This window comes from Amblyomma mixtum, chromosome 2 (genome assembly GCF_055824585.1).
Source record: "Amblyomma mixtum isolate Tamu chromosome 2, ASM5582458v1, whole genome shotgun sequence".
In the NCBI taxonomy this organism is placed as follows: domain Eukaryota; kingdom Metazoa; phylum Arthropoda; class Arachnida; order Ixodida; family Ixodidae; genus Amblyomma; species Amblyomma mixtum.
Genome location: NC_143013.1, coordinates 138083724 through 138097742, shown reverse-complemented (window position 1 = coordinate 138097742; position 14019 = coordinate 138083724). Strand labels below are relative to the sequence as shown.

The window sequence follows — 14019 nt, the reverse complement described above, 5'->3', positions numbered from 1 at the left end:
AGCCGGCGGAAAAGCTGCTCACCCTCGTGGGACTGCAAGAATCTGGCGAGGAACGGTCGACACGCGTTTCGGTGGATGATTTCGTTTATCAAGCTAAAAAATTCAGCACTGGCCAATAGCACTGATGAGCTGCTGCTGCGTCATGATAAACACCTGTCTAATGTTTATTACAAGCTTGTTGGATGTGAACGTGGCCATGAGTGGTATCCGTCGAGCAGCAGCCCTCAGGAGGTGGAACCAGTCGACACCTGAAGACGATTACTGTTTGCCCGCGCCCTGTCGCCTCGCTTCCAACCGCATGCGTTGGCGTTATTTATATCTGATTTTCACACGTAGTGGAACTGTCGCAAACATTACAGCCGCATCTTTCAAACGTGCCGTGTGAAGAGGACCATTTTTCATATTTTTTTGAGGGAGGGGGTGGGGGGAATGAGCGGCTGCTCAAATGTCATTCTTTATTATTTTGAGCTTATTTTTCATAAATGTGCCAGGTTGTCCCATTCTTGCCTCTTGGTTGCATGTAAGCAGTGCATTTATTGGGCATAAATTTCTTTGCTGTTGTATTTGCACAGGGTTAATGATTCTCATTGTATTGTGGTGGCACATCATTGTATACACTCCTTGCAGAATGTCTAAGGGGGTAATAAATTACTGAGCAGAGAGTATGCCCTGTGATAAATGCGAGGAACATTACTGATTTACTTCACGCTTGGCATGTTCTGTTGTCGTTAGTGGTTATGTATGCCTTGCCTGCTGCTTTCCAGTGTAGGGGCGAGAGGCATGTCAAGCTCCACTTAGCAGCTTTTTTCCGTCCACTCTTTACTGGTAAACATGGTAAAATAAACTGAACATAATGCATGCTTGCTGAGACTTAGCTTAGACTACAATTCATTTATTTACTCTCAGGGCCTATCAGCGCCAGATAGAGGAGTGGGTGGCTAACAAAAATACATGTGTAATAGGCAGATTAGTTAAGGTGATTATACACAGCATACTTGAAGGCGTCGGATGCAGTGATGGACATGACAAAGGCAGAGAAGACGTGACAGTTGGAAACGTAGAAAAGTAGAGATCTGCGTGAGCTTACACATGACTTAAGGTGAACACTAGCAAAAACTTAAGAAGGTGCAGAAGACTGAGGCCAGAGTTAAAGCTAGTTTAACAAAGAAAAGAATCTCTCAGCAAGCCAAAATGAGCACATGCAAGCAGTTACGTAAACATGGAACATAAAACTTTTTGGATGGAAGAAAAGCCAAGGCACATTGCTCATTGTGACGTTGCTTAAAAAGTGGGTGTCTAGTTGTTCACCTTCATATCTGGTCCTTCCACACCTAGCAACTGAAATGCCATCAATGAGGAGCATCTCCAATCACTCTAATTGCATGGGAGGTACACATCTCCAGATGTCAGAGGCTTGATGTCTCATTTTAGTCTAGATAGTTTGGTAGATATAAACATTGCCACATCTAAGAGGCATGTGGTAGCCTTGTAGGGGGTGTATTTTGTAAGTCTTACAGCATGTTGTGCAATGCTGGCATGTTTCATTATTTACATTGCAGTAATATGTTAGCACAGGCGAGAAAGTTTGTAACTGAGCAGAAAAAAACAATATTCATGCCATGTCTTAGCCGCATTCTTAGTACCATATAAAACATAGTGCGTGTAAGGAACTCCTCATTTTTTTATAATTTTTCTTTCTGAGCACTGGTTTTTTTGTAAGTTAGCAGGGTTCTACAGTCTTCTGTGGCTGTCGACTGGCCCGCATGTTTGTCAAAGCTGCAGAGTTCATGATGGGTCGTGTCAGTGCAAGCTAAATAAAGGTGGATAGGAAATTCATGCTTCCAGAGTACATTCCAGAAAAAACAGCTATTATTTCCTAGTCAGGATGAGGGAACAGCACCAACGGTGCACATCCTCCTTGTCACTGCAGCAATTATGGCTGCTCACTGCTTTTTTGCAGCGTTTCATTTATCCGCAGGAAGACCAGGCATGAATGGCCGGCTATAGGTACCTAATAAATTGAACATTGCAATTAGCAATATTTTGTTGCGCCTGTGCTTTTGTTATCCGTGAAGGAGTTAGCGTTTTTGATTGATGGTTGTGTAGCAAAGATGTGACTGCTACATTGCACTGCATTCACAAATTTGTTTGCCCATGCTTTGGGCTTTCTCAGTGGTTCGTTTCCTTATCAAACGGCAGACGGAAATTCGGCTTTCACCTTGTGCACTTTCATCATGTTTGTAATGTATTTTCAGCTGGTGTTCAGTTTCAATTTAGAGAAGTTGTCTAACCATTGTCTGTGTCTAAATTTTTTTTTTATCTCTTGACCTCATTAAGCTGCATTTCTAAATTATTTATTAATTGCATTTATTAATTGTTACCCTGTCATGTGGTTAGCAACATGGTGAAAATATTTTTTTATGAAGTCAACGTTCTTCTTTTAAAGTTATAGCAAAGTAAGTCCTTTGTTATTTAATGTTGCTTACAATTTGTAGCAATCCCTCAACGTTGAAACAACATTATGCGTCACTTGGGTCTCATTTGATTATCACCCCCCCTCGGATCTTCACCTTTGCACATGGGGTTAATCTCATTTTCGCCATGCTAGTTTGTGGACATTGTTGAACAAGAGTAAACCACACAGATCGGAAATGGGACGTCATGTGGTGCCTAGTCCGGGGGCCAACAGTTACGGCGAGTAATACGTTTCAGAAAATGCATAATACGGCCAGCCACCTTCACGAATGTGTTACGGATTGACCCTCCATTTCAGATGCAACAGAGCAAGCGTTCGTTCTGTTATGGAGAGTTTGTACGTAACATTCACGGAATTTTTTTGCAGTGTAGCATTAGCGAGAGAGTGGAGGCTATCGTAATTAGGCTTACTAAGAGGTGCAACTGAAGGTGGTGCAGGCCTACGTGTCTACATCAAGCCATGATGACCAGATAGTTGAAAGCTTCTATGAGGATGTGGAATCGGCAATGACCAAAGTAAAATCATAGTACACTGTATTCATGGGCGACTCTAATGTGAAGGTAGGTAAAAAGGAGGCTGGAGACCAGGCGGTAGGTGACTATGGCATACGTTCTAGGAACAGTAGGGGAGAGTTATTAGTAGAGTTCGCAGATAGAAATAATTTACGGATTATCAATACCTTCTTCAGCAAACGAGCAAACAGTCCTCGGTAAGGTCCGTTGTAGCGACCACAGAATGGTAAGGTCTCGTATTAGCTTAGATTTGAAGAGGGAACGGAGGAACCTAGTGAAGCGAAAGGCTACTAACGAATTAGCATTAAGAGGGAAGGTAGAGGAATTCAGAATATCGCTGCAGAACGGATTTTCCGCTTTAAATGAAGAAGACGACCGTAGTGGTGAAACAATTAATGATAATCTCACAGCTTTCGTTAGAGAATGCGCCGCAGAAGTTGGTGGTAGGATGGTTCGACAGGATACCAGCAAGCTATCTCAGTAGACTGAAGATCTGATTAAGAAACGCCAAAGCATGAGGACGTCTAACTCCACAGACAGGACAGAACTATCAAAGCTAACGAAATTAATAAGTAAGCGCAAGGTAGCCGACATAAGAAAGTTTAACATGGAGAAAATCGAGCACGCTCTCAGGAACGGAGGTAGCCTAAAATCAGTGAAGAGAAAACTGGGCATAGGTAAAAACCAGATGTATGCGCTAAAAGATAAAGATGGCAATGGCATTAGCATTATGGATAAGATAGTTAAAGTAGCCGAAGAGTTCTTCATAAATCTCTACAGTAGCGAATGTAATCAGCAAGTTACTGAGAGAGGCAGTCGAGCACAGCAATGGGACATCCCGCCAGTAACGAAAGAAGGATAAAGTAAAGAAAGTCTTCGGAACAATGCAGAGAGGGAGCGCAGCTGGGGAGGATCAAGTGACAGCAGATTTGTTGAAGGACGGAGGACAGATTGTGCTAGAAAAACTAGCCACCCTGTATGCGCAATGCCTTGTGACCTCGAGACTACCAGAAGCTTGTAAGAACACTAATATTATCTTAATTCATATGACAGCAGATGTCAAAGACTTAAAAAATTACAAACCAATCAGCTTACTGTCCGTTGCATACAAGGTATTTACGAAGATAATCGCTAATAGAGTCAGGACAACCTTAGACTTCAGTCAACCAAATCATCAGGCAGGCTTTCATAAAGGATACTCCACAATAGATCACATTCACACGATCAATCAGGTGAATATAGCCTTCATTGATTACGAGAAAGCATTTGACTCAGTGGAAACCTAAGCTGTCATGAAGGCATTGCGGAATCAGTGTGGGGAAGAGTGTAAAGTGAAAATGTTGGAAGATATTTATAACGATTGCACTGCTACTATAGTTCTCCTATAAATTCATCAATAAAATTCTAATACGGCAAGGTGTCAGGCAGGGAGACATAATCTCGCCAATGCTATTCACCGCCTGCTTACAGGAGGTATTCCGGGGCCTGGAATATGAAGAGTTCGGGATAAGAGTTAATGGAGAATACCTGAGTAATTTGGGATTCGCTAATGACATTGCCTTGCTAAGCCACTGAGGACAAGAACTACAAAGCATGATCAATGAGTTAGACAGGCAGAGCAAACCGGTGGGGCTAAAAATTAACACGCAGAAAACCAAAGTAATGTTCAACAACCTAGCAAGGGAACAGCAGTTCGCAGTTGGTAGCGAGGTGCTGGAAGCAGTAAGAGAATTTGTCTACTTAGGGCAGGTAGTGACCGCAGATCCGGATCATGAGAGAGAAATAACCAGACGAATAAGAATGGGGTGGAGCGCATATAGCAGGTTCTCTCAAATCATGAATGGCAGTTTGCCAATATCCCTCAAGAGAAAATTATACAACAGCTGTATCTTACCGGTACTCACCTATGGGGCAGAAACGTGGAAGCTAGTAAAGAGGGCAACGCAGCGAGCTATAGAAAGAAAACTGATAGGTGTAACGTTAAGAGATCGGAAGAGGGTGGTGTGGGTGAGGGAACAAACGAGGGTTAATGATATGCTAGCTGAAATCAAGAGTAAGAAATGGGCTTGGGTAGGGCATGTAATGCAAAGGCAAGATAACCACTGGTCCTTAAGGGTAACGGGGTGTATTCCAAAAGAAGAGAAACGTAGCAGTGGACGGCAGAAAGTTAGGTGGGCGGATGAGATAAAGAAATTTGCGGGGATACAGTGGCCGCAACTTGCAAAGGACAGGGTTAATTGGAGAGACATGGGAGAGGCCTTTTCCCTGCAGTGGGTGTAGTCAGGCTGATAATGATGATGATGAACTAAAATCCTATTTCCGTCTGTGACTCTGGCACCCTTGTCTGCACTGTTTTGTTGGCTGTACGTCGTACTACGTGTGATATGAATCACCACATACTGCAACGCTTGTGAAAATTGCAATGGACACTTAAGCTCCACTTTAAGGGTGTCATGCGGTAGCGTTGACGGGTTAATGCACTTGTATGCCGAAATGGTCATTCTCTACTTTACACTCATAGATGCTTGCTAGTCCTCATACGGCTCCTGTGCAGCAGTGCAGCGGTTGGGAGGTTAGCCACTACCGTGCAATGGAAGGTGCTGCTACCGTTGGGCCTTGTGCGATCTAGGGTGCTCTCCTAGTACATCCTCTTGTCACCAGTAATTAACTGGCACCTGCCACTGCGGGCACTGTGTGGTTTGGTCACAAATCTGGTGCGCAGGTTTTGAAAAATACGCCACTAGGTCACGTGACCTAGCCGACCCGCCTGCTGCGGCATCTCAGGCCGCTTGGCTTCAAATGGTCGCCACCGCCGACGCTGAAAATTTTGCCAACAAGGGGTACTAACGCTCTCGCTTAAAAGAAAGTCGTCGCTTCCGCCGGGCTTCCTACTGCGCGGTCGACGACAGGCTGCGCCAGGTGCGGTATATAGGCTGCCAGTGATCTCTGAATGTAAAGTACAGGGTGGCCAATTCTGCATAATGGGCACTGACCAACTGACGCTATCGCGTCAAATGCCTAAAGTGGAGTTTAAGGGCCCTCTCCACTTTTAGCGCGCTAACATTTAAGCCCCCCCCCCCCGCTCACCGAATTGGCCGACCTTTGTTTGATTGACCTTACCGAGAGCGCTATAGTCTACAAACTTTCGTTACTAATCTGCATTACAATTTTCTAGATATACGGATTTACTTCCTAAACGCCGACATGTTTTTATTCACACATTTCAATTTTCCAAACATCAACTGGAATACCTTAACTGCGTCGGCTTATGACTGGGTCAAGTTGTTGAACTAACCTTACTAAGCGTGCACTTTTTCTAAACTGAAATAGTTTACCAATCAACGTGTAGCCTTAACATACCAGGTATTGGTCTTGTGGGATGTCGTTTCTGCTGAAGGACGAATCCCAACATGAAAACGTAACAACTGTTTATTCGATTAGCGATGGCAGCGTACGAGCATGCCAACGCTGCGCTCGTCTCGGTAGCGGAAGGAAAAAGCCGCCCTTCTCAGCCGGGCAGCTTGTTTTGCCGGCGCCGTCGGCGACGCATGCCTCTGGTGACGCATTGGTGGCGCTGTGTTTTATCGGTCAACAATAACAACTTAGTTATTGTCAATAGAGAAACTAAATGTGAGGGACAAATCACGTGGGAATCCCGTAACACGCAAACAACGATTGACTACTGTCTAATGTCGCAGGGCATCTACAGCAAGCTCGCAATAATGGAAATAGACGAAGAGGGGAAGGACAGCCTAGGAAGTGATCATGAACGTATTAGTCTACAGTTGGGAGCCCTAGTCAAAAGAGAAATGCAACGAAGTCCAAAAGACAACGCAAAATTAAATGATTAACAAATAGCGCTAATATCAGCCGATATAGAAGAAGTAATTGAGAAACGCCACATGGAAAATTGGGATTATATTCAGTTGGAACTGCTCATCGCTACAAAAATGAAACAAGTGAAAGGAGTTAACCGCTGGAGAGGAAAGAGGAAGCCACGAAGCTGGTGGAATATGGAAATTAAGGAGGCCATCGAACAACGACGGGTGGCTTCAAGGGAACACAGAGAAGCAAAGAAGGCGCAGTTATCTGTAGAGGAAATACGAAAAAATGGGAATCTTATCGACAAAAGAAACAGCAAGTTCAGGTCCGAGTCCAGGCTAAAATAAAGCAGTCCCCTGATAAATGGCTGGCTGAAGTTCGCGAGGCAAATAAAGGGGGGCCAAGAAAATTCTGGAACCATATAAGCTGGTTGGGAAAAACAAATCAAAGAAAGCAGGAACAGAAAATGTTTAGAGGGAGACGATGCTGTGGACTACATTACGTCATTTATACCTGCGTCTTTTAGCAACGCCAATGGTGTAATCTCCCCAAGTGAGGCGGCAACACAGGACAGCACAAAAGAGAACAGCTTAGAACTGACTAGTCTTAACTGGGAAAAGGCGGAAGCGAATATTCCTAAAACCACATCCGCAGGGATGGACGAAATTCCAATTAAGCTGATTAATGAACTTGGCCCAAGAAGCAAGGGCGCGCTGATAAAAGCATTGGAGGCAGTCATAACAAATCAACAAATTCCGCACAGCTGGAGACAGAGTAAAATGAATTTGATTTATAAAGGGAAAGGAGATAACATTGTGGGCTTGTCCTGTCTACCTCGTTTCTTTGTGTCGTGTCTTTTGCGCAAAAAACCCACAATGCTTAGGCACCAACTAGCCTGCAAAAACATACTCGAAAGGAGATAAGATGAACATAAAATCCTTCCGTCCGATTACGATAACATCTGTTATGTACAGGCTGGCAATGCAGGCGGTGAAATTAAAAATGCAGTCATGGGTAGAAGGGAATAGGATACTCGGAGAACTTCAGAATGGATTCAGAAGGGGTAGGCGGTTAGATGATAGCCTGTTCGTGCTTACCCAATGCATAGAAATAGCTAAGGCGGAAAATAGACCTCTGTTTTTAGCCTTTCTGGACATAAGCGGTGCATACGATAACGTGAACAGGGAACTCCTGTGGAGCATATTGAAAGATTTAGGTATTGGTGATGAGGTAATTGATTTTCTACAGGAAATCTACCGAGATAATGAAGTTGAAATTACATGGGAAGGGAAAAAAAGTACCACAACTGTGGGGGTGCACAAAGGATTAAGGCAAGGTTGTCCTCTATCACCGCTGCTGTTCATGCTTTACGTGATAAATATAGAAAGAAGGCTAGAAGAAAGTAATCTGGGTTATAATCTATCGTACAGATTAGGCGGAAATGTAGTTGAGCAGCGACTCCCGGGTTTAATGTATGCGGACGACATTGTACTGTTAGCAGATAGCCAGGAAGATTTACAAACACTGGTTAATTGCTGTGGAGACGAAGGAGACGCTCTAGGATTCAGTTTTAGCGCAACTAAACCAGGTGTGATGATTTTTAACGATACAACTGATCAGGTGCTTAATATACAAGGCCACGAAATACCCAAAGTGGCCGAATACAAATACCTCGGGATATGGCTAAACGAAGGGCAGATATACACGGAAAAGCATGAACAGGCTCTTAGGGCAAAAGGACGAAGAGACGCCGGGATAATGAAACATAGGGCATTATGGGGGTATAACAAATATGAAGTACTAAGAGGTATTTGGAAAGGAATAATGGTGCCGGGACTTACTTTCGGCAATGCGGTTCTGTGCTTAAGGGCAGAAGTTCAGTCGAGATTAGAGATTAGACGATTGAAGAACGCCTGAGGAAATTGGACGATAACAGATGGGCAGCTAAGGTATTTAAATATTTATACAGAAAGAACGTTGACTCACAGTAGCGGAAAAGAACTAGAAAACTAACCAGTAAGTATGCCGGTCATGAGGACGGAGAAAGAAAGAGCATTAAACGACAGGTTAAAAACGCGGAAGTTAAAAATTGGATGAATTCAATGGAAAAGAGACATAGTGTAGAACTATATCGATTCTGGAAAAGGCAGATCAGGAAAGAATTTTTCTATGATAACTCAAGAGGCAGTGCCCTACTTTTTAAAGCTAGATCAGGGTGTCTTAGAACGCGCAGCTACAAAAAGAAATTTAACGAAGAAGATGACACATGTGCAGTGTGTGGTAGATCTGTGGAAACAATTGAACACCTCATAATCAAGTGTGAGGGTATCCATACGGATGTCGATGCAGGCACAGTCACTCTTTCTGAGGCCCTAGGGTTTAAAGATAACAATGGTCATGTAAATAAATCTGCAGTGGAAGTCAGCAAAAAGCGATTGGAGGATTAGTGGCTGAAAAGCAGAGATGTGGCATAAGGTTAGAATTGTAGGAAACCGTAGGCAAAGGTGATGAAGAATCTTAATGAGAATTGCCAACACAGTAAACAAAAAAAAAATAATAATGAAAAGCTGAGCATGGTGGCAATTGCCACCACCCCGTTTTGAAGGGGGCGCTCCTATCCATCCATCCATCCATCCATCCATCCATCCGTCCGTCCGTCCGTCCGTCCGTCCGTCCGTCCGTCCGTCCGTCCGTCCGTCCGTCCGTCCGTCCGTCCGTCCGTCCATCCGTCCATCCGTCCATCCGTCCATCCGTCCATCCATCCATCCATCCATCCATCCATCCATCCATCCATCCATCCATCCATCCATCCATCCATCCATCCATCCTTCCATCCTTCCATCCTTCCATCCATCCATCCATCCATCCATCCATCCATCCATCCATCCATCCATCCATCCATCCATCCATCCAACGCAGTCCAGCGTGTGGCCGTGTTACGCTGGGCCGGATGATGACAAGGCGGAGGCTGCGCGGAAATATGCGTAGAGTGTGTCGCCACACTCTTATATCGGCTGTAGACAATTTAAGAACAATCACAAAGTACTCCATTTCAATATAAAATTCCCCTGACGCTAGCACAGCCTGACACCCGGACAAATCTTCGACTATAAAAGGAAAAACTACGATGTCATTAACTTTGTTTTAGAAAACATCTGCGATTCCTTTCGGTTTTCATTTTCCTGCCGCTCTGTTAACGGAAACGAGTACGTTTAGAGAAAATGAACTCTCTTAATGGACACCTATACTCTTGCATATCTTTCCTTTTCTGCTAAGCCGTGGTACCACCGCAACCTTAATTACCTGATGAAGCATACGCGCAGGAAAACTTCAGCACATATGCTGCTAGGTCGCAGGTTTTGCGCTGTTGAAAGGACTCCAGGCTTCTGCAAATAATAGTTCTACTTGGCGCTAGGTCGCAGGTTTTGCGCAGTTGAAAGGACTTCAGACTTCCGCAAATAATAGTTCTACTTGGCGCATTTAAGTGCTCCTCGCTTGGAAAATCATGGTTATATTCATATTTTCCTTCCCTTAATATTTGCTCAATATACACGGAGATACAACGGGCTTGTTCGCGTAATGGGATGGCTACGGCCGTTTCTGGTTTTGTACATCAATATTCACATCACACAACAGGAACGCATATGCCTGCTGACTTTCCTGTCATCAAGTAAGAGTCGGAACAACTTGGCACAAATGTTGTTTCTGGTGTTGTGGCGCCACTTTCCAGCAGATGTCACGTGGCATCATCTCTGCGCCATGATCGAGGCAGTACGACACAGGCAGTACGTCTTGCACAGCGAAAGTGCTGAAGGCGCTAAAAAATACCAAGGTTTTAACGTAGTTAAAGCGAGTACGACAGGCAAAATCACTTGAGGCGACACCGCCTAGAAGGCAACCGCATGCATGATCTTATGGGAAGCCGCGCGCGGGGAGGGGGGAGCCGGTTTTGGGGCGTTGACGACTAGCCGCGCAAGTATGCGCAAGGCATCCACCGCTAGCTCTCCGTCAAAGGTTGAAGTTATTCAGCTTCGCTAGGGGAGTAGCGCTTTAGAGCACAAAATCCGCGCCGAAAACGCGCTCTCTTCTACCGCCACTCGCCAGCGCTGCGAATGCGCACGGATGCGCACCTGCTTTAGTAGAACGGATAGTTAGGCTAGTTGCACCTGCTTTCTTTGTCCTAAAATGCCCTGCTTCTTTCGTCAAAAATACAAGAAAATTTTGCGTCGGCGCAGAAGAAGAAGTCAGCATAAAAAAATATATTGTGTAAAGGCTCCAGCTCATTTTGGAAAATTATTGTGTATGTTAAACAAAACCTGAAGCCGCAGGCTTCAATCATTTCTAAACAAACATCAGTTATCGTCCAGCCATCCGGTGCATCGAAGTATACGAAACTGAAATTCGTTTTGTGCTCAGTGCTGTCGACGTCTGTCAGAAGGGAAAAAAATTCTAGGGCAGATTACACTCTCCTGTAAGTCTGATGACAGTCGATGCTCTGAGTTTCGTTCGCCTCTTGTTCGGGAACTGACGGGCCCGGATCGTTTGTCGACGCATTTTGTTGCACACACGCTGGGTAACGCGGATTCGGAACTCGAATCCTTCGTTGGAACTCGCTTCCGCATACTCAGCAGCACGATGTTCGGGATTGGACCGAAGCCGTGGCATCCGTTCTCGACCTGCGGCACGTCGGCTTTCGCGCCGCGCTTCCTCTCCTTCGGGAGAAAGATTCATTTTCCGCGGCCCAATCTATCTTCGTCGGAGACATGGCCGCTCTATAGTCATAACACGTGGTTACGCAACTAACCCGAAGGCATCTGTGTTTTTTGTATTAGTTGTCCGCTCTGACAACGAGCGTCAGGTGCCCGTGGGTGACATCATTACTTCGAACACAGCCACCGCTGCGCATCACGCCGTTGCGCACTCACTGACGGAACAACCTCCGGCTTAAACAGCATCGCTGTTAAAAAACCAGCGCCAGTTGCACAGCCTTCGAAAGAGCAGGACAATGTTTTAGAGTAGTTGGGCAACTAGGCGCACTTTCCGATTTCGCTCGTGCGTGCAGTCTTTCTCAAAAGAAGCCAGGCTGTATGGTTTGCTTCTCATTCGTATAGCAGAGCCCTCATGGCTTCCCTAAAGATCAAAAAGTTCTGCAAAGGTAAGAACAGGGGTTCTCCTTATCATACCGAGATTTAGAGCGTGAGAGCTGGCATAATAGCTTTGCTATACGACTGAGAAGCAAACCATGCAGCCTGGTTACTTTTGACAAAGACTGTACGTCCCTGAAGCCTGCTTTGAGGCAGGGGGCCCACCTGCCCACCGGCTTTTGGCAACCTTCAAAGTATGCACACCTGGCAGACCATCCCATTCTTGAAGGCCTTTACACAAGTCTTTCTCCAAAAGCCTGTAGGTTAAGGGTGTTGTGGCAAAAGGCCCTTAGCTGAAAAACTTCATGGTAAAGCCTTCCGGGACCTGACAGGTGTGTACACCCGGCAGGCCTTCACCCAGAACTTTACCCAAAGGCCTTTAAGGTGAAGGGCTTCATGGCAAAGATCTTTTAGATCAAATGACTTTAGTACATACGGACCTTAAGTGTCCAAGGTAAATAGTACTACTGCACGCTAAACCGTCTATTTTTCTGGGTGGGCGGTAGTGGAGCAGAATATGCGCAATATATGCACCCGTTTCTTATCAAATTATACCTCATACTGCGGCATTCATTGGTTTTCACAAAGCGCCTGCAATTACCTTTTTTACTGTGGCATGAGCGAAAAGTCGGAAGAGCATTCCCTACTTGCGCAAAACTGAAGTGCCGCCGCGCTGCCTCAGTGGTTATGGCGCTCGGCTGCTGATCCGAAAGACGCGGGTTCGATCCCGGCCGCGGTAGTTTAATTTTGATGGAGGTGAAATTTTAGAGGCCCGCGTACTGTGCGATGTCAGTGCACGCTAAGGAAACCCTAGCTGGTCGAAGTTTCAGGGAGCCCTTCATGACGGCGTCCCTCGTAGTTGCTTTTTGGGACATTAAATCCCCATAAACCATAAAACTGAAAAAGAATAGAGCAGCTGCTTAATCTCCGTTTGTGGCGGAGGTGCTAATTTTTAAAGAACTCAACTTCTGTGGAACTCAAATATCATTCTCGGCCAAATGCATCGTTCGTAGTTTACGCTACTAGAATAAAAACGTCTAATTCATGTTCCTTTTCTTTTGCCGTGCAACAGGCTGACTCCCAAAGGAACCCGGAAGACCCAATCGTCAGTAGCTTGAGGAAGACGCTGACTGAAGCCGACACGCTGATTTTCAATGCCGCCGTCGCCTTCCCACCATTTCGATACGTGGTTCCGTGGGTATTCCCCTACGTCACTTACGGCAAGCTCTTCGGGCGCATCTGCGGCCGAGTTCAAGACGTCATACGAGCGCGAAGAGCTCAGCGTGAAGCACGACACAAGGACATGTTGCAGCTCATGATGGACGAACAAGCCAAGAGCCAAGACACTAGCGGAGGCGGCGAAGCTTCGGGACGGGAAGATAATGGCAATAGTGGGTTCACGATCACCGACGAGCACATCGTGTCAAACTGTTTTATAGCGCTCGCCGCGGGTTTCGAGACAACGGCAGTGACATTGGCTCTAATCCTGGATGAGCTGGCCAGAAACCCACTGGAACAAGAGAAGCTGTACGCTGAGCTGGCCTCCACGTTTCCGGCAGGTGTGGGCGAAGACATCAGCTACGATCAGCTGAAAAGCTTGAAGAGGCTGGACATGGTTGTGAGTGAGGGTCTCCGCAAGAACCCACCACTTGTGCTTTTTACGACGAGGTTGTGCGAGAAGGAGGCGACGGTCATGGGTCGCACCATACCCGCTGGATGTGCTCTGCTGTTTCCGGTGTGGAACATTCACCGCGATCCTAAACTCTGGCCGCACCCCGAAAAGTTTGATCCGGAGAGATTCAGCGGCGACAGTGATAAGGAGAGGCACCCGATGGCGTATGCTCCGTTCGGCATCGGACCCCGACAGTGCGTCGGTCAGAAGTTCGCCGTGCTTGAGATCAAGACCGCTCTATGCAAGCTGATCCGTAAATACCAGTTCTCCTTGTGTCAGGGAAGAGAGGCCACGATAGAGTTAACAGTTCCTTTTATAACCATCTGTCCAGTAAAGAACATTATGCTCAGTGTGAAGTTGAGGAATAACGCTACGTAAAGACACATCTTAGGT

General features: G+C 45.7%; 1 protein-coding gene across 2 annotated transcripts in view; it reads left to right on the top strand.

Moving 5' to 3' along the window:
* LOC149361070 (cytochrome P450 3A40-like) overlaps nucleotides 1-14004 on the top strand; it is an 80375-nt gene extending 66371 nt beyond the window's left edge. For both annotated transcript variants that reach the window (XM_089569449.1, XM_089569448.1), the window contains exon 5: nucleotides 13027-14004. In XM_089569449.1, the coding sequence (XP_089425575.1) occupies nucleotides 13027-14004 (978 nt within the window). The remainder of the gene's footprint in view (nucleotides 1-13026) is intronic.
* The last annotated feature ends 15 nt before the right edge of the window (nucleotides 14005-14019 follow it).